This window comes from Populus trichocarpa, chromosome 17 (genome assembly GCF_000002775.5).
Source record: "Populus trichocarpa isolate Nisqually-1 chromosome 17, P.trichocarpa_v4.1, whole genome shotgun sequence".
Classification (NCBI taxonomy): Eukaryota; Viridiplantae; Streptophyta; class Magnoliopsida; order Malpighiales; family Salicaceae; genus Populus; species Populus trichocarpa.
The window spans coordinates 1,454,208-1,476,105 of NC_037301.2; the positions used below are offsets into that span (position 1 = coordinate 1,454,208).

Consider the following 21,898-nt stretch of genomic DNA (forward strand, 5'->3'; position numbering starts at 1 on the left):
ATTTTAAAATTTATAAAATTAATTAAGATATACACAAAGTTAGCTAACCTTGATATTCATATTAATAAAAATAAAATAAAATTTCATCATTCACGTGTTTTACATAATCCATCTAAGTGTAATTTTTTCATGAAAGAGCAAAGTGTTTGTGTGTATAGAGCTCCTTCATCTTTATTTAAAATTAACATTGATAATTTTTGTTCTATATAAATTAAGTGATTCAAATTAAAAAAAATAATAATAATGTAAAGAAATAAATAAAAACACATCCAGAAACATAAAACTACAATTTATTTTAAAAGCAATAATAACCACATAAATAAACAGCCACAAATCTATCAAAGTCTACTATCAGCGGTGAAGCTACAAAAATGAATTCAGTATTTAATAGTTTAGAATCAGAGAACATTAAAACTTTATATGTGGACAGGACTGGTTGTAAAACTCTAAAAACAAGTAAGTTTTTTATTTAGTTTATTATACGTCAGTGTCAAGAGACAAGTAATTTTGCTTTCAAAATGATTTGTTTCATGTGTTGCGGTTGTTGCCTAAGGAGTTGGAGTGATAACATGGGCCAGATGTTGCAGCCCAATGAAAAACTTTAGATAATACTAGACCAGGTTCCTACAAACACGAGATCATGAGAGAGAGTTGAGGTTGAGAAACCGTTCAGACTTGATTCTAACGCCGTTAATTAGAAAATCCGTTGTTAGTAAAAGAAAGAGAAAGGTCTTCTTTCTGTCTTTAGCTCTTCGCTGTGTTGTATGGATTTTAGATTAGATACAACTAGTTACATGCCCCGCGTGATGCCGCAGGTCAATTATTTTTTGTATTTTAAAAATAGCCAAGATCTAAAAGTGTTAGGTTTTTTTACAAAGTTATATCCAAGAATCTCAGGTTTGGTTGCAACGCCTGACCCAAGAGTAATGTTTATAATATTAATAATAACATTAAACTTGGGTTAACCTTTAGCATAAAAGTGTCTGGACTGCAATATCAGACCCAATAGCATTGGACGTGAGTCTGGCTGCAAGGTCGTATCATAAAAGTGTGATAATTAAATAGATTAGTTAAAAAGAAAAAAAACCAACAGGAAGAAAAAAACTAATGAAAAAAAGAAAAAAAAAAGATGAATTAATTGGGTTAACCCTTCAAACCAGGTTAACCCGTCATACCTTGAATTCGCATCGTGAAAGTTTGATAATTAAAAAGAAAAAAACAAATTAATGGGTTAACCCAAAATTAACTGGGCTAACTCGTCAAACCAAGTTAACCTGTCAAACCCGGAATCCGTGTAATGAAAGTTTGATAACTAAATAGAAAAAAATTTAACATCAATTTAAATTAAACGAAAAAAATTAATTAAAAAAAAAAGGCATCAGCCTTTTCACTGTGGACTGCACTGTGCAGTTCACAGTCAAAGGCATAAAAAAAAACTAAAGGCGTCAGCCGAGAACTACTTAGAAAAAAATTTAATATTAATAAACTAAATTAATTAAATAAATAAAATTAAAAAGAAAAAATAAAAGAAAAAAAACCTCTAAGAAGAAAAAAAACTAAATAGAAAGAAATTTAACATTAACAAACTAAACTAAACGAAAAAAATAATTAAAAAGAAAAAAAAAGCAAAAAAAAATAAAATTCAGGTTAACTCGTCAAACCAAGTTAACCCATTAAACCCGTGATCCGTGTCATGAATGTCTGGTAACTAAATAAAAAAAAAGTGAACATTAACAAACTGAACTAAACAAAAAAATTAATTAAAAAGAAAAAAAATCTGGGTTAACTCGTCAAACCATGTTAACCTGTTAAACTCAGTATTTGTGTCATGAAAGTCTGATAACTAAATAAATAAAAATTAACATTAACAAACTAAATTAAACAAAAATATTTATGAAAATAATAATAATAAAAAATTGACGGGTCAACCCAGAATTAACTGGGTTCACCCGTGAAACCAGGTTAACCGGTGAAACTCGGGATATGTGTCATGAAAGTCTAATAACTAAATAGAAAGAAATTTAACATTAACAAACTATACTAAACGAAAAAAAATTAATTAAAAAAAACAAAGAAAGAAGCAAAAAAAAAAATCCCAAAAATCATTAAAAAAATAGCTAAAAAAACTTAGACAACTTTTTTAAAAAAAAAAAAAAAAAACCGCCTAAGGAATCAGTGTTTTACTGTGGACTGCACAGTGCAGTCCACAGTAAAACACTGATTCCTTTTAGCTATTGTTATAACTAGAAAGGTGTCTCAGGTCAATTTTTTTCTTGTATTGAAAAAAAAATGCTTACGATGATAGCGTTTATAAATGAATAAGAAGAATCTGGAACCTATTGTTGATATGAATAAATTTAATAAACTTGATTAATTAAATAAAATAAGTATTAAAAAATATAATAAAAAAATAAAGATAAAAATTGATATAAATATAAATTGATATGACACATTTAATTTTTGAAAGAATATGCGTTAAATCTAAGGTGAGGAGAAGAAAAAAAATTCTATCAGAGCCCAACTGTTGACTGTTGTGCCGTCATGTACACATGTCTGTCCACAAAAAAAAGATGTAAGAATGCTTCCAACGCCTTTGTTAAAGGTTGGCCACCAAAAAACATTTCACGCGCCGTCTAAAAAATGAGATAACTTCGTTACAAAATATCAAAATAAATTAGAAAGTATAATATTCAGTAAATCCAATATTAGGGGATGAGAACAAAGGGAAAAAATAAGTTTGAATTTTTTTAAAAAACAAACCTAAAAAAATCCTCAAAACTTTTAATAACCATAAAAAAAACCTTAATATTTTATAGTTCAGTCAAAAACCAAATTATTTTGGTATATGTTAATAATAATTTTATTCTTTTTGTAAAATGTATAAGGTTTGTCTTTGGAGAGAACATCCCATGGTCTCTTCAAAGAGAACCAATGAAATCTTCACCGCCAGCTTTGATGTAGTTACCAAACCAAATTCGGTGACGTCAAGTATTAGAGGTAATTATTTTTAGTTCAATTTGATTTTTATCAAAAAAGAGTAAACAAATCAATTAAAAAAACTAAAATAGGTTAAAATCGACTGGTTTCGGTTTGGTTTGGTTTGACTCGGTTTTTCATGTTTGGCTTGGTTTGAATTCGGTTCGGTTTTTTTGGTTTCAAGCTTATAAAACTAAAATCGAACAGGTCGGTTTTTTAAAAATTCTAATCGGTTTAATCAGTTTTTTTTACGGTTTAATTTTTTCAATAATTTTTTTTTAATTTTTTCAGTTTAATCAGTTTTTTAATTTTTTTTTGTTTACTCATAATACCAACAAGACATGAGCTGGTCAATCATGGGCTTACACAACACAACTGCAACAATATGGACCCTAAACCGGTCAGAAGGGCTCACTACTCAACATCAAGAGTTGTGTACTTTCCAAATGATATGATAATTTCAGTGAGCATATAGAACACTTTTGTTGATGAGACATTTTTTTTCCAAATTTTGGCAGTAGACTTCACAGAGAAAATATATTCTGCTTTTAGTTTTTTATTATATAATTTAGCTTTTTATATTAATAAAAAAAAATTATAAAGTTAAATTCTCTATCAGCTTAATATTAAAAAAAAATTGACAGACAATTTTGAAAGAAAAAACCATAAGGGGAAATACTATAGCAATTTATAGTGTTTTGTGATGAAAGCTATAATGTTTTCTCCAGTAAAATCGACAAAGATAATTTTAGAAAAAAATCATAATAAAAAAAACTATGTAGAAAAACACTGTAGCAATCCATAGTGTTTTATGAGAAAAGCTATAGTGTTTTCCCCGTATGATTTAGCTTTATTGTACAAAGATAATTTTGGAAAAAATCATAATAAAAAAACAAAAAAAACCAAGTGGAGAAATACTGCATCAATCTATTGTGTTTTAAAGAAAAAAATTACAAAGTTAAATTCTCAACCATTTCAATATTAAAAAAATAAAAATCAACAAAGATAATTTTGAAAAAAATCATAACAAAAAAAACACAAAAAAACAGAAAAAAAACCATGTTGGAAACATTGTAGCAATCCACAGTATTTTGTAAGGAAAGTTACAATACTTCCCCACATAATTTAGCCTTACTTGTAATTGTAACTCTCAACTAGATTAATATTAAATAAGTAAAATCGATAAAAATAATTTAAAAAAATCATAAGAGAAAAAAAATAATGTGGGAAGACACTGTAGCAATCCATGGTGTTTTGTGAGGAAAGCTGCAGTGTTTTCTCCACATGATTTAGTTTTATTGTAATTGTAATTCTTAACCAACTCAATATTAAAAAATAAAATTGACAAAGATAATTTTGGAAAAAATCATAAAAAAAAAACTATGTGAGGAAACATTATAGCAATCCACATTGTTTTAAAGAAAAAAATTACAAAGCTAAATTCTAACTAGCTCGATATTAAAAAATAAAATCAACAAAGATAATTTTAGAAAAAATCATACAAAAAAGAAAACACAAAAAAAATCATATAGGAAAACACTATAGCAATCCAGAATATTTTAAAAACAATCACAAAACTAAATTCTCAACCAGCTCAATATTAAAAAAATAACACAGACAAATATAATTTTGAAAAAAATAATTAAAAAAAAACTATGTGGAAAACACTGTAGCAATCCCTAGCGTTTTGTGAGAAAAGCCACAACTGTAATTCTCAACCTGCTGAATATTAAAAAAATAAAATTGACAAATAATTTTGAAAAATATTATAAAAAAATCTATATGGAAAAATATTGTAGCAATGTATAGTGTTTTAAGGAAAAAGAATTACAAAGCTAAATTTTTAACCAACTCAATATTTAAAAAATAAAATCGACAAAATCTAAAATCGACAAAAAACTAAGTGGAGAAATACTGTAACAATGTATAGTATTTTAAAAAAATAATTACAAAGCTAAATTTTTAACCAGTTCGATATTAAAAAATAAAATTGATTGTTTTGCTGTGCCAGAGTCGGGATACAAATTCTAGAATTGAAAGAATAAAACCCTTGATAACTGAATCACCTGAATCAACATTCTCCATGGTTTTGCTATGCTGTTTTGAGAATATAATTGCAGTTGTTTTTTTAAAAAAATTTACGTTGAAATATATTAATATTTTTTTTATTTTTTAAAAATTATTTTTAATATCAGTGCATCAAAATGATTCAAAAACACTAAAAACATATTAATTTAAATTAAATAAAAAAATAAAAAATTTTCAAACACAAAAAACTGTAGAAATAGTATGCTTGTGAGACCTTTTTGATATTGCCAGCTCATTTATACCAGTAGAAAAGAAAGAGACGGAGTTTGTTGATAATCGGATTCGGACCTGAAAAGTCAATCGGACTTGTAATTTTTTTAAACTAATAAAAGTGATTAGCTAGCTATTTTATATTAGAGTAGAAAGCTGACCAATAAACCTTAATAATCAAGCCACTAATGTTATTGATTACTCTCTTGGATACTACTTGATTTACAATTTCATCTTTAACAACCAGATGTTTCTTAATCAAGTCCTTTCATCTAAAATTATCACAATTGTTCCGATGAAAAGTGTCAAGTTCTCTTTAAAAATGTATATCATGTGTTTATTTCTTGATTTACGATTTCATCCCATGGCATTAGATATGGATAGAAGGATTCAATTGAGAAATGGCCAAACTTTGTAAGGACCTAATTGAGAAACATTTTAGTTTAGGGATCAAATTGAGAGCAATCACCTCCTTGAGATAGATTGGTAACTAATTTAGTATCTAATACTTAATACAGCTGATGGCATGCTTACGAGCTTGAAAGATACCATAAGTTAGCAGAATATTGAAAATGGTGTTTCTAAACTCCTTGAGCAATCACCTCATTTGTGGCACTGAAGCATAACTGCTCCACCTGAGTATTTTCTGTCGTCGTCGTCGTCTTGCTTGTGAGCTTTTATAAAATAACTCCTCCCCTTACTATTCTTCTCCCTTAAACTTGGATTCTGTTTATTTGTTTGAAAATAATTTTTTTTAAAAAAAATAAATTCTAAAAAAGTGAATAATTTTTTGATATTTGGTAATATAATAAAAAATAAATTGAAAAATATTTTTCAGTGTTTGGTTATGTCATGGAAAATAAGCTGGAAAATAACTTATTAATATTTTATTTTTTTCAAGTTTATTAAAATAATAAGAAACAAATCTGATAAATTAAAAAGTTGAATAAGAATGAAATTAAAAAAAATATAATTTGATAAATTATCTCAAATAAAATAAATAATAATCAAAATAATAGAGATCAAGTCTAACAAATAAAAATACTTAAAGATGAAGAAATTAAAATAATAATAATTACCATTTCATAAATTATTTCAAATAAAATAAATAACAATCAAAAGAATGAGGACCATATTTGATAGATAAAAAATTTCAATTAAAAAATAATAAGGGAAAAGAAAATAACAATTATAAAAATAAGGATCAAAATTAATATAAAAATTAAATTTTAAGGGATGAAATTGAAAAACAAATATTCAAAACAAAATATATATAGCAATCAAAAGTTTGATGATCAAATTTGATATAATAAGTAAATAACATGACATTTCTAAATTTTTCACAACTTTCAAAAATTATTTTCCATCCAAAATAAAAGGGAAATACTTTTTTGAAAACCAAGTTAAATTTTATTATGACTAAAAAATATTTTTTATTAATTAATTTTTTTTAATAATAAATAAACATAAAAAAAATTTAGAAAATGAATTTCCGTTCACTCTCCCCTGTTATTTCCGCTCCGCTCTATAAATTCAGGTGCCGGCCGGTAGGAGCACTTGCGTGTAAAAAAAAGGCAATAGACGCCAGAGCCATTCTAGATCATACAAAGCTATAGAATTTACAGCCATACAAGGGAACTATACTCACTGAGACTAAAGACCTGGCTTGATGATAACGTCCTTTTTACGATATCCGATGCCATGACTTTAGTTAAGAGGAAGATGGAAGATTCTGTAAATTGGTATCTGCCAGGTAGGTTCCAAGATCATATTCTGTTCAATTTTACAAGTCCACTACATGAAAAGACAGAATTTCCTTAAACTCGTGTTGTACAGGAGAATTCAGATGATCCATCTAAGTGTATTTCTTTCGCGAAAAAGAAAATTTATAACAAACGCGAAAAACTGTGGAAATAGTAAGGATCTGCAGAAAACCCTTTTGTTGCAACTAACAGTTTTAAATAAATTGGCTTTTGTCAATTAGGATATTATGTTTTTTTATTTACCCTGATGAAACTTCTTGTTATTGTAGCCTGTAAATGTAACTGATGGAGCAAAGTGTGCCTGAGGAAGCTTCCTCGTTAATTATTATCAAAATTAGAAGTCAAGTCAAGATTGAACTTCTCTCAAATTTATCCTCTTTTCAATGATTACATAACAAGATGGTAATTGAGCTCATAAATTTAGGCAGGACAATCCAAATGCACTTGAAATTCTCAGCCACTTCTGTCTCGTATGGATCATTACTCAATTAAGAAAACCTTGTTAGCGTTTTTTAGTCTAGAAAAGCACAAGGATGAAATTGAAAACAATTAAACTATGAGAATAGAGGGAAAAATATCAGTAAATTTAAAGGGGCAGAAAATAAGTTAGTTTTAAAACCCAAAGCCAAAAGTCAACAAGTCAACCTCCTTCAAGTCGAAATACAAATGGATTTGGAACATTTGTCTTGCGTCGATGATGATTTGCCTCCTGCAACGTCGAGTCCATGGGAAAAGATGGAAAAAGCGTTATCGTTGCTTAAAAATTCTTTAGGAATCGGCCTGCAAAATCTCCCTTACCCTCACTTGTGCGTCCCAAATTCTACGCTTCTTGAATATCGTCAACTGAAGGGTATTATTGCCTTTCCGGTCTTTGATTCTGATCAACCCATGCATTGCCGTGCTGTGCTAGAGCTTGTGACCATGGAGGAGAAACGGGATTTTGATTTAGAGACGGAAAAAGGTTTCCAGGTTTGTTTTCATATCAGGATTTAGGAGAATAAGAAAGAGATGAAAGAAAGTAGATTTTCTTAGCATATCGAGTTTGAAGTCAAAGTAATTGTTTTTTCTACTTTCAAAATCTCATAAAATGTGAATTTTCCCCCATTAGCTTCATTTTCTGTGATCTCTGTGTTTGCATTTGCTAGTGTTTCTGAGGTGAAACAATCTTTAAGCTTTAAATTAGAGCTCATGAGGCATTCCTTATTACAACCGCATTAGCTTGAGTCCAAAATATTTGTGCCATTAAATTATATGTGCAAAGAGACATTGGTCTTGTTTGATGGTGTTATAAACTCTGTATAAGCCCAACTGTTTGCAGGCTGCGGATTTACGGATCAATTTACAACCTCGACTTCGTCCTGAGGTATTTATCAGTAGTACCTTACAGATTTTTCTATGCTAAATTAGGTTGTCTTCTGCTTTGTCTAATAGAATTTTTTTTCCCAGTGTTTTTCAAGGGATCAAAGAGCTGAGTTAACTGAAATCGCTAATGTTACCACAGCTGTATGCCAAACACACAGATTGCCACTTGCTCTGACATGGATTCCTTTTGATTATACCTGGGGAGCTGTTGATGATATTTCAAAATTGCGTGTCAGATTACGTGATTCAAGGATGATCCGGAAATGTGTATTTTTCATAGAGCGTACATCTTGTTATGCCGATGAGGAGATGCAAGACTTTGTGCATGCTTGTGAGCAACTATTTATGCACAGTTGGCAAGGTGCTGCTGGACGAGCCTTTATAAAATATCTTCCTTCCTTTGAGCCTGATGTGAAGGAAAATCATGTAAGCGAGTATCCTCTTGCTCATCACGCACGAAAGTATAATTGGAATGCTGCAGTTGCAATCTGGCTAAGGGGCAGTGATGCTGATTATAACTATATATTAGAGTTCTTTCTCCCTATCCTCATGAAAGAGAGTTCAGAGCAGCAAGGCTTGGTTAGGAACCTGAAGCTTACACTACGGAAAACTTGTAAGAGCTTGAGAATGTTTTCAAAAGAAGAATTACTCTGGGAACGAGGTTCTAAAGTTAGTAAAAACAATGCTAAAATTGAACCTGCTCCAAATGCTGATGGTAATATGTTCACCGTATGTGCTAATAATAAAGACGAAAGGTATCTGAAGTGTGGAAATGGTTCGATGAGGTTATAGAAGAAAATGTTGCAGGTAAAGGATGCAAGAACAAGTATACAGGGGATAGCAAGAAGGGAACCTCAAATCTACACAAACATTTAAAAAGTTATTCAAAAAATGGACGAAGAGATGCAAAAACAAATATGCTTGTTCAATGGCGAAGAGAATGAAGTTATCTAGCATCACCTTCTAAGGACACCAGTTGTCTGACATCACATGATCCAGATTCTGATGATAAGTTCCGGGGATTCTGTGAGTGGCATAAGCAGAAAGATGATGGCGATGTGGTTGATTCACAAAAACTTGATCTTAATCGGTATTTAGGAGAGCATTTGGAAAACCGGGATAAGGTTTCAGATGTATTAGCTTGGTGGCGAGTCAATACTCCAAGATTTCCAGCACTTGGTAAAATGGCTCGTGATTTCTTAGCAATTCCAATATCAGCTATTCTATCAAAGTCTACTATCAATGGTTTCAGGCTTTAATATGTGGACAGGACTGGTTGGAAAGCCCTGAAAACAATTGAGTTCTTCACTTTCTAGAGACAGGTGAATCCAAAATGATTCTTCCCCCTAAATTTCTAAACATTGTTTTCCTGTTTTTTTTTTCCCTGCCATTATTTGTTAATGAAATTTGGCTGCAAAGTCACACACTTCCCTTGTAATGATTATTAACAGGGTCATGACGCTAAAACAATAGCATAAGCTAAATTTGATATGCATTTCCTAAGCTTGATGGTGCAACGTTGATAAATTATAGTATCAATTTGTTTAACCAGATTGTTTTTTTTAAGGTATTAGCATATGTCTTACGCGTTGACAACATGTGAACGTGATTGTTCTGTTGTAACTATAGTTTTCGTCACCCGAAATTGAATGGAGGGCACTGAACATGTAACCAATTTCGATAAAATGTTGACATTTTATGGGATGATCATTTTTCTCAATTTGTTCTTGTCGTCCATATTTGCAGGAGCAAGGAAGGGATTAACATTATCACCATACCCAAGTCTCTTTTAAAAATATTTTTTTTACATTTAAAAAATTATTATTATTGCCCGTTGTGGAGCGTGGGCCAATACACTAGTACTTTCTAATGATTGCCAAACATCTGGCACTAGAATCAGGCATGTCTGCCAGACCAGGCCTAGGTCTGGCATCACTCATGGTTGTCAAACCCAAACAAACATATCTTCATTATTATAAATAAATTATAACAAAATTATAATTTACCATTTTAGATCTAAAAATTCAAATCATATCTTCCTATTACAATAGTTCATATTTTATGTTTATGAATTTGTTATTCATTCAATAGAAATTCTATCTTCTATTATTAATATAATTATTATTATTGTTATTATTATTGTTATTGTTGCTGCTATCATTATTGTGATTATTCAAGTAAACTTAGGTTAGACATGTTTGTCAAATTTAAGTAACGTGAATCAAAAAATTATTTATAAACAAAGTATAAATAATTTATAAACAACAACCCATCACAAAAATTTAATTTAACATTTTATATCTAAAAATTCAAAGCATATCTTCCTTTTATATTTATGAAGAAGAACATATGTAGTCTAGTAGCAGAAATTGCAGATTGCAATAACAAGCAACGAAATGGAATAGATTATCCAAGTAGCCCACTTGACACCAGGGGGGAATGGGATTGAAATGGTGATGAAAAGCGCGGTGGCTGCCAGGAAAACTGCCACTTTACCCAGCACTTTGGATGTCTTCGGAAACTTGGCGGGGTTGATAAAATGTGAAACAAAGAGGCAAGAAAAGATAATTGCAACAAGGATACAGACTAAATGCAAGGAATCGAATTTGGAATCAGTTATTTGGTGAAAATGAAGGGCTATTTGAAGTGCTGATGTGAAGCAGTTGCTTATAAGCACCTTTTGCCATTCCTTTTCCCGCTCATCATGGGAATTGTCGACCGGATCTTCTTCTTGGTTCATGGTGGGAGGTGGTAGCTGCTAGTTGTCGTGCTCTATACCAGAGTCGGGACACAGATTCTGCAATTGAAAGAATGAAACCCATGATAACTCGAGCACCATTCTCCATGGTTTTCCTGTGTTGTTGTATGCTATAAAGCTTGAGAAGACTGGGAAAGAATTTATACGGAACACAAAAAACTGTCGGATTAGTATGCTTGTGATACCTTTATAAAAGTTTTTTATATATAATTGATAATAGTTTTTTTATAAAAAATAAAAGAGCATACAAGACTACATGTAAAAATATTTTTTTTAATCAACGTATTTTTTTCTTCATACAAGAGCATACAAGACCTAGCTCTTGTATGCTAATCCTTTGATTAAAAAAAGAGGTTGTACATTTGCCAGACACATGAAGACAAAGTATTTTATTTCCTCAGCTCAAGTATGCTAGGTCTTCATGCATTTTTTAATCAACGTAGGATGCTCAACGTATTAAATTTCCAGACATGAGCTCAGACAATTGTTTTTATATTTTATTTATAAATAATATTTTTATCGACGGTTACATAGATTTGACAAACATATTTAATCTAAATTTACTTAAATAATCATAATAATAACAATAGTAGGAGCAACAGTAACAATAATAATCACAATAATAATAAAAAAAGGCAAACATTTTATCTTTTTATAAAAAAATGTATTTTTCAGGAAATTTTTGCCATGGCTGGAAAGTGGAACGACGAGGAGTGCTTAAAGAATAAAGAATTGAAGGAGGTTGACTTTTCTCAAACTCCAACATTCGGTTGATGACAAACTCCATCTCAAATAAAGGTCCGATTAATTTTTTTTGTCCAAATAATAATCATATATTCTTTTATGGGCCTTGTCTATGGACTCAATTAGCCCAACATAGGCCCAATAAGTCATTCTTAGATATGTGATATGGAGTGATTCATTTTAGACTTGTTAAATCATCAAATAATTAGGAATAATAAAACTAACTGGAGTGGAAGTTACCGGTAGTAAATAGGCCACTGATAGATAGATTACAAAGGAAGCATGAATTTAGTGCTTTGGGAACAACAGAGCCTCTGCATCCAAAAAAAAAAAAACTAGAAGAAGAGGAAGTGGAAGGAGGAGGGACAAAATTGCCTGTGTTTTTGGTCTTCCTGTTGCAGCTTTAAGTGTTTTTTTTTTTTTAGTTTGAAATCCATTCTCACACCTTTCTTTGCGTTGCACTGTAGGTGGTTAAGGGTGTGTTTGGATTCTAAAAAATTTTAATTTTGTTTTTAAAATAAATATTTTTTTTATATTTTTAAATTGTTTTGATGTGTTGATATCAAAAATAATTTTTAAAAAATAAAAAAAAAATTATTTTAATATATTTTTAAATAAAAAAATATTTTAAACCATCACCATGACTATAATCTCAAACATGACCTAAAGCTACAAAAATTTGGGATACACAGATGTAGTGAGCGTTTGAAAATGTAGTTGTACCCGTATTTTCAAAAAAATTAATTTGTTTTTGCTAAAAATTAATTTTATTTTGTATCATTTTAATACAATAATCTTTAAAATAATATATATATATAACACTTTAAAAAATAATTATAACTCAAGCCACTCAAGCCGCCACATAATGCAAACGGTTACCCTTACCTCAAAACAACGACTCCTACCTACATGCGAGATACTATAATTAAATTCTCTTCCAAAGCCCGCATGCATTGCATTATCCAATTAAATTAAGCAATAATTAACCAACACCACTACTGATTTCCAAGTTATTAATTAAAAAAAAAATATAAACAAAATAAATAATACCATATTCTTCTATTCTTTCTTTTCTTTCAAGGACTCTACTTTTCTCTACAATAACATCTAAATCCATTGTAATTTAATAAAAAAAATGATTTATTTTTTAGTTTTTTTAATAAAAATAAACTAAACCATTGTAATTTTTTTTTCAAAGTCAAATGAGATTTTAATCAAAATTTAATCAGATCAATCAAATTAATTAATACCCATTTTTTTGAAGGTGATGAAGTCAAACTAGATTTAATCCAATAAATGAATAACATATATATATATATATATATATATATATATATATATATATATATTTTGTTTTGAATATTTTTTTTTCAATTTCATCCCTTAGAATTTGATTTTTATATTAATTTTGATTTATATTTTTATAATTGTTATTTGCTTTTCTCTTATTAGTTTTTAATTGAAATTTTTTTATCTATCAAATTTGGTCCTCATTCTTTTAATTGTTACTTATTTTTATAATTGTTATTTGCTTTTCTCTTATTATAATGATATTTTAATATAATATCAAATTATATTAAAATGATGTTTTTTTATTTTTTTAAATTTTTTTTTTAAGATCAATGCATCAAAACACATAAAAAAAATTAATTTTTAAAACTCTTATGAATGTCAAAAATATCAAATGAAAAGATAAAATATAATCTAAATAAGAATGTTATAGATAAAAACTAAAAAAAAAACTTAAATAAAAAGAAAATAAATTAAAATTAGCAATAGCAGTAACAATAGTATCAATCATTCAATAACCTAGTTAAATTTGGTCACAATCGCAGTCAAAAGCAAGCATTGCTTCTGTAATATGAACAATTATGTTGCATGTAACTAGGTTATGTTGCATGTAACTAGGTTATGGCCCCCTAGAAGCTTGAGATTCTTGCAAGCATTGCTTCTGGAATATGAACAATATACCTCCTGTAAATTTGGTCGCAATCTCAAGCTTCTAGATGGCCATAACCTAGTTACATGCAACATAATTGTGCCATTCGCAATACCTCCATGTCTGATTATGTTACATGTAACTAGTTATTCGCAATACTGATGCAGGGCTTTTGACTGGAATGTGAACAATATGACCGCCCCTGGCACTATAAATACTTGAATAGAGCTTCTGTGGTGCGCACATTTCTCCTTCCTTCCCTGCCCTGTTACAGAACAACCCATTTCTCCTTCCTCCCCTGCCCTGTCTTGCCCTTCATACTCATTACTAACAATCTCAAAAAAGGGGATGTCAAATACTTTGATAGATAGCAACTATGGAATCGAGGAATTTAGTATTTTCTAATCTTCCAGCACTTCTATCGAGGTCCTCTTGACTTGAATAAGATCTTATCCAACATCATGATATACAATTTTGAAGAATTTAGGAGTGAAAGAGATTCACGTTTCTTATTAATTGTCCAGCAAAGTTACATACATATATATATATAGGAAACAAAGCTAGACTCTATTTCAATCTCTCTCGGATTGTTATCCTATTACATATAGGATTTAAATTGTAACAGTATACGGTATTATCTTTAACTATAACCACAATTTCAGGAGCTAACAGATGATGGAGTACGACTAGAATATAAACACATGACGTAGGATATTTCCAATACTCCCCTTCAAGCTGGATCCAGAGGGTTAATGGATCCAAGCTTGCTCAATAACAGGTGAAATTGAATTGATGGCAGAACTTTGGTGAACATATCTGCCAACTGATCATTTGTATGCACATATTGTGTAGCAATGAGCTTTGACTGGACTTGTTGACGAATGTAGTGGCAATCAACTTCAATATGCTTCGTACGTTCATGAAAAACAGGATTAGACGCAATGTGCATGGCAGCTTGATTATCACAGCAAAGAGTCATGGGAAGATTACTTGGACAACCTAGATCAGTTAGAAGGTGATTGAGCCATACAAGCTCACATGCAGCTGAGGCCATAGCACGATATTCAGCCTCTGCGCTAGATCGAGCCACCACTCGTTGCTTTTTACTTTTCCATGAAACAAGGTTACCACCAACAAACATACAATAACCTGTAGTTGATCGACGATCAAGTGCATTACCTGCCCAATCAGAATCAGAGTATCCCATAATGTTCGTGTGCCCGTTATTATTCATAACTATGCCACGACCAATAGAGCCTTTCAAATATCGCAGAATGCGTTTCACCATGCCTTCGTGTTGAGTGGTTGGAGCATGCATGTGTTGACTGACGAGACTAACAACAAATGCAATATCAGGTCTCGTGATAGTTAGATAAATAAGTTTCCCAACAAGTTTCTGATAATTGTTAGGAGAATCGATAGCTTTTCCATCTGAATCTAACTTTAATTTGCTATCTAGTGGAGTGGCAACAAGCTTAGTGTGTAACAACCCTGATTCTTGAAGCAGATCTTCAATGTATTTTCGTTGATTTAGAAACAACCCTTTGCTGGAAGTTGCCATTTCAATTCCAAGGAAGTACTTCAACTGCCCCAGATCCTTAATAGGAAATTGTTGCCGGAGGTTCTCTTTCAATTGAGTAATAGATTCATTGTTGTTGCCTGTGATGATGAGATCGTCCACGTATATCAACACCATAAGATTATCATTTTTTCTGAGCTGGACATAAAGTGAAGAATCAGCCGAACTCTTTGAAAAACCGAGTGTTTCAAGGGCAGTGCTCAATTTAGCATGCCAGACACGGGAACTCTGTTTTAACCCATAAATAGATTTATGTAGTTGGCAGACCATTTTAGAATCCCTGCTTTGAGGATGTCCTGGAGGGAGCTTCATAAAAACTTCTTCTTCGAGATCTCCATGCAGAAATGCATTTTTAACGTCCATTTGCGACAGAGCCCACCCATTATTGATAGCAACAGATAATAGAACCCTAACAGTGGTCATTTTGGCAACAGGGGCGAAGGTCTCTTTGTAGTCAATTCCAAACTTCTGAGTAAATCCTTGAGCAACCAGGCGAGCTTTGTGTCGATTAATGGAGCCATCTGAGTTGAATTTTGTTTTGAATATCCAACGACTACCAACTGCATGTTTTCCAGGAGGGATATGTACTATACTCCAGGTTTTATTTTCTTCAAGGGCTGTCAGTTCTTCAGCCATAGCCTTTTGCCAGACACCTTGGGATTGAGCTTCATGAAAGTTCTTAGGCTCATGAACACTGGAGATAGCTGTAATAAAAGCTGTGTGCAAAGGTGATAATCTTTGATAAGTCCGGAATTGAGTAATTGGGTACCTAACAGTATGAGCAACATAGTCTTGTAATTTTGCAGGAGGTTGACGGGTCCGTGTAGGATTGCGTCTCAGAAGTTCTGCCCTGTCTTGATCATTGGATGATTGTTGTTCAATGTGGACATCAATGCCTTCTGGAAGAACATCACCAGAAGTGTCTAAATTATCATCAGAGATAGTGACAGGGAGAGATGGAGTTACAATGTGATCCGTAGTTATAGTAAGTGGTTTTGTAGAATGCTCAAGATGAAGATCAGTCACAGGGAGTGATGGATTTGCAGAGTGATCAATGTTGAGTAACGGGAAAAATTCTGAGAGAGTCTCTTCTTGACTAGTGCCTTCAAAGTAAAGACTAGTTTCAACAAACCGTACATCTCTAGTGATATATTGTTTCTTGGATTTAGGCTCATAACATTTGTATCCTTTCTTAGTTTATGAGTAACCCAGGAATATGCATTTAACAACTCTGGGGTCAAGTTTGTCACGCAGAGTAGCTGGCAAGTGTACGTAACAAGTACACCCGAACACTTTAAGGTATGTCAGATCTGGTTGTCTTTCCTGCAAAACTTTAAGAGGACTTTTAAAATCCAGCACGCGGCTGGGCAAACGATTTATAAGATGAGTAGCAGTAAGAACTCCATGAGACCAAAAAGGTTTGGGAACATTCATTTGAAGCATTATGGCTCGAGTTTTCTCTAACATATCACGATTTTTGCGTTCAGCAATTCCATTCTGTTGGGGCGTATTAACACAACTAGTCTGATGCAATATGTCATTAGAGCTTAAGTAGTTTGTCATAATATGGGACATGTATTCGGTGCCATTATCAGAACAAAAATTTTTAATTTTGGCCGAGAATTGGGTAGTAACCAATGTATGGAAATTTCTGAAATTTTCAAACACTTCACATTTTGATTTTAACAGATAAACCCAAGTAACTCTAGAGAAATCATCAATAAATGTTACAAAGTATTTAAAACCATCAAGAGAGGCGGAGAAGGGTCCCCAAACATCTGAGTGAACAATTTCAAATGTTTGAGTAGTGTGAGACACAGATGATTTAAAAGGAAGCCTGGATGATTTCGAGAAATGACAAGTTTCACAATTAAGAGTTTCTTTAGACAAAACTAAAGTTGCTTTATTAAGGACAGACATTGAAGGATGGGCAAGACGTCGATGCCATAGAAGTTGTTCATTATTAGGAGCAGAAATAGCTTGAAATCCTTTTGCAATCCGGGAATCAGGAGTAAAGTAGTAGAGTCCATGCAGGTGGAATCCTTCACCAATCATCCTCTTGGTGATGAGGTCCTGAAAGATAACTTTGTAAGGCGAGAATATAACTTCACAATTAAGTGAGGTTGTCAGTTTTTTAACGGAAAGTAACTGGAAGGGAAAAGAGGGAACATAAAGAACATCAGAGTTGATAGTGTGTGACACAAGTTTCATTTTGCCCTTACCCTTTACAGGAGCCCCTTTCCCATTTGCTACTGAGACACACGCAGGAGTAGAAAAGAATGTGACATCAGAGAAATTAGTTAACTTATTAGACATGTGATCAGTGGCACCTGAATCAATAACCCATAAATCATGAAAACTACCAATCTCTAATGCAGTCATAAGGGCAAGTAGAATACCTTGACTATTTTCAGAGTTTGCATCAGCCAAAATTCCTGCGAACTGACTGAGAATAGTTGTTGTTTGATTCTGTCCTCCATTTGGAGTTGTTTCCTGACCATGTTTGTTTTGCAGATAGTGTGCAAATTCATTCAACAGGGCAACGGGGCTGGAAGTTAATGACTCTGTGTGATTGGTAGCTGAATTTGCTTTATGCTGAGTAGCAGATTTCCCTTTTTGATCTTTGTTAAATTTTGGTTTTATCTCTGGGTGCAGACTCCAGCATCGGTCAATTGTATGTCCAATATTGTGACAATGTTGACATTTGAGATCTGGTCGTTTCCCTTTGTAGACTTTTCCTTCTGGGTATGGTCGCGCAAGATAAGCACTGACACCGGGATTACATGGAGTAACAGTGCGGGACATGACTTTTCGACGACTTTCTTCACGTTGGATTGTGGCGCACACACTTTGAAAAGATGAGAGTTCAGTATTCATTAAAATATGACTTCTTAAATCCTCAAATTCAGGATTAAGGCTAGCCAACAACTGGAAGATCCGGTCTTCCTCAGTTCTTTTTCGCAGGATAGTTGCATCTATCGTATGAGGTCGATAGATCTCCAACTCACTCCATAGTCTTTTTAAGTTTCCCAGTAAGTTGACAAACGATTTTCCATCTTGATTAATATTGGCAATGTCTCGATTAATCTGAAAAATCCGGGCAGAGTTGTTTTGGTTTCCATACATGTCACGAATGGAATTCCAAAGATCCAAAGAGGACTCAGAGTAACTAAAAATTTCAGCAAGATTGCGCTCCATTGAATTTAGGATCCAAGACATAACTAGTTGATCTTTTGATAACCAAGCTTCATATTCTAATGAGCCAACCTCAGGGGATTTTATCGTACCATTGATAAATCCCAATTTTGATCTTCCACCAAGAGCAATTGTGATTGCTCTAGACCAAGGAAGGTAATTAAATTCATTGAACAATACAGAGCTCAATTTATGAGCAGTGTTGATATCACTATCAGCAACGTTGGATAAGGAAGCTACCATCTCCTTTGTTCCTCCAGCTGCATCATGACTTTCAAGGTTAGCCATGACAAAACACAGGGGAAGGAATTAAAACACAGAAGAATTGGAACAGGGAGCGAGAGATCACCGCTCTGATACCATGAAGAATTTAGGAGTGAAAGAGATTCACGTTTCTTATTAATTGTCCAGCAAAGTTACATACATATATATAGGAAACAGAGCTAGACTCTGTTTCAATCTCTCTCGGATTGTTATCCTATTACATATAGGATTTAAATTGTAACAGTATACGGTATTATCTTTAACTATAACCACAATTTCAGGAGCTAACAGATGATGGAGTACGACTAGAATATAAACACATGACGTAGGATATTTCCAATAAATTTAAACATCATGATATACATGAAAACGATGTTCAGAAATTTAGTGGAGTTTGTTGGTGTAAGGTATTAATCATACGTGCTCATGTGTTGATTGAGGTGTTATTTGCTTTGTTTAACAACGGTGTGAATATCGGAAGGATAAAAGCTGTAATGGTGGCTATCTATCAAAGTATTTGACTCCCCTTTTTTGAGAGCGAGAGAGAAAGAAAAGGAGAGGAACGAAGGAAAGGAAAGTTGAAGAAGGCCATTTAAAAATGGAAAAAGATGGAAAAAGCGTTATTGACCTTAAATCCCTTCCATCATTAAAGGGTTTAGAAAATACTAAATTCCTCGATTCCATAGTTGCCATCGTGTGTCTCAATAATTACGTTAATTGCCATTTAAGAAAACTGGAAGATTAGAAATATACTAAAAGGACCTCGATAGAAATGAATGGTTGGGAGGCCACATTAGAACCCAAGTTTTTCCATCATTCATTTTTTCTGGTGAACGTCAGGCTGTCTCGATCTGTCTCTTTTGAGTTAGTTGTTTCTCTCTGTGAGTGAGAAAACTAAAAAAGAAGAAGTGAGAGGATTTACCATTGTTTCTCTATATTTGTGTTGTGATACGCAATAAAAACAGTTTAGTTCCACAATAGGATAGTTGTACTTCATCGATTCTACCAGACTTTGAAGCTTTAGTGCTTATAGTATTTATTTTTTAAAGTATTTTTTATTTAAAAATAAATTAAAATATATATTTTAAAGAATTTATTTTTTATATTAAAAATAAAAAATAAAAAAAACTGAACCCAAACAAAACCCATCAGAAAATCCTTTCCACTTAAAATAAAATTTTATTAAAGCAGAAATTTTTGGAGTACAACTATCCCTTTCTCACTTCAAATTTTTGATATTAAAAATAAAATAATGGTAGGCAAAAAAAAAAAAAAAAAACAGAAAAACGATGTTCAGAAATTTAGGGGGGAGAATCATTTTGGATTCACCTGTCTGTAGACAGTGAAGAACTCAATTGTTTTCAGGGCTTTCCAACCAGTCCTGTCCACATATTAAAGCCTGAAACCATTGAATGCAACTGCACCGCTGAAAGAAGACTTTGATACAGTAGCTGATATTGGAATCGCTAGGAAATCACGAGCCATTTTACCAGGTGTAGGAAATCTCGGAGAACTGACTCGCCACCAAGCTAATACATTTGAAAACTTATCCAGGTTTTCCAAAGGCTCTCCTAAATACCGATTAAGATCAAGTTTTTGTGAATCAACCACATCGCCATCATCTTTCTGCTTATGCCACTTAAGGAATCCCCGGAATTTATCATCAGAATCTGGATCATGTGATGTCAGACAACTGGTGTCCTTAGAAGGTGATGCTAGATAACTTCATTCTCTTCGCCATTGAACAAACATATTTGTTTTTGCATCTCTCCGTCTATTTTTTGAACAACTTTTTAAGTGTTAGTGTAGATTTGAAGTTCCCTTCTTGCTATCCCCTGTATACTTGTTTTTGCATCCTTTACATATGGCCCATACTGCACCATTTTAAGTGGGCACCACAAGTTAATCTTATGCAAACGTTGAAGATTCTATGAACCTAATTTCAAACATGAATGGGAACTCATCAATCTTATCTCAAGTCTTAAACTTGTGGTGCCCACTTATGAATGTTGTTGACATTGTAAGTGCTCTATCCCAGTTCCAAGATCTTTATCCGTGGCTAAAACAGAGATATCCCAGTTCCAATATCAACATTTGTGGGCATTTGTGGGCACCACAAATGCCAATATCAACTTTATCCTTTGTCCGTCAACAACATTCATAAGTGTATTCCAAGGAACTTTCCAAGATTTATATTGCACAGTATCTTAATAGAAGCAGCTGTTTATAACTATTAAGATTGAAATGGGACGAAAAACGTCAATCTCACCATTCCAATCTCACCATTCCATGTGTCCTTCCTTTTCCGTCACCAGCTGTCTCCGTTACTCTTCTCTCTCTTATAAATAACCCCTTTGTTTGAGCTTGGTGAAACAAAATAGACCCAAATTCTCTCTGAGCTGTTGAGTTAATGGATTTTATTCTTTTAATTCTAGAATCTGTGTCCGGACTCTGGGATAGAGCACTAACACGTCTCCGAGAATATCTGGTCGGCAATCCCCATGATGAGCAGGAAAAGGAATGGCAAAAGGTACTTATAAACACCTGCTTCACATCAGCACTTCAAATAGCCCTTCATTTTCACCAAATTACTGATTCCAAACTCGATTCCTTGCATTTACTCTGTATTCTTGTTGCAATTATCTTTTCTTGCCTCTTTGTTTCACATTTTATCAACCCCGTCAAGTTTCCGACGACATCCAAAGTGCTGGGTAAAGTTGCAGTTTTCCTGGCAGCCACCGCGCTTTTCATCACCATTTCAATCCCATTCCCCCCTGGTGTCAAGTGGGCTGCTTGGATAATCTATGCCATTTCGTTGCTTGTTATTGTAATCTGTAATTTCTGCTACTAGACACGAGCTTTTACATGGCATATATTTTTTCTGTCAGTGTTTGTATCTGTTCTTCGTCGCAAGGCTTTACATTTGCATGTTGGAAGGTGTTGAAATTCAGTGTAATCACGGGGTTACAAATGACCACTGATCAATAGAACATAATATGGGCCATTCAAACATTTTATGT

At 32.5% G+C, this 21,898-nt stretch overlaps 2 protein-coding genes across 3 annotated transcripts in view; one reads left to right on the forward strand and one right to left on the reverse strand.

The window, feature by feature from the left end:
- The window catches only part of LOC18110756 (zinc finger BED domain-containing protein RICESLEEPER 1), a 48,995-nt gene that overhangs the window by 24,292 nt on the left and 2,805 nt on the right, over positions 1 to 21,898 (reverse strand). The window lies entirely within an intron of this gene.
- LOC18106838 (protein NLP9) lies at positions 7,659 to 9,902 on the forward strand. The gene is made up of 3 exons (XM_024589069.2): positions 7,659 to 8,006; positions 8,356 to 8,400; positions 8,484 to 9,902. Exons 1-3 carry the CDS (start codon positions 7,704 to 7,706, stop codon positions 9,189 to 9,191), a joined length of 1,056 nt encoding a protein of 351 aa, XP_024444837.2. The 5' UTR covers positions 7,659 to 7,703; the 3' UTR covers positions 9,192 to 9,902.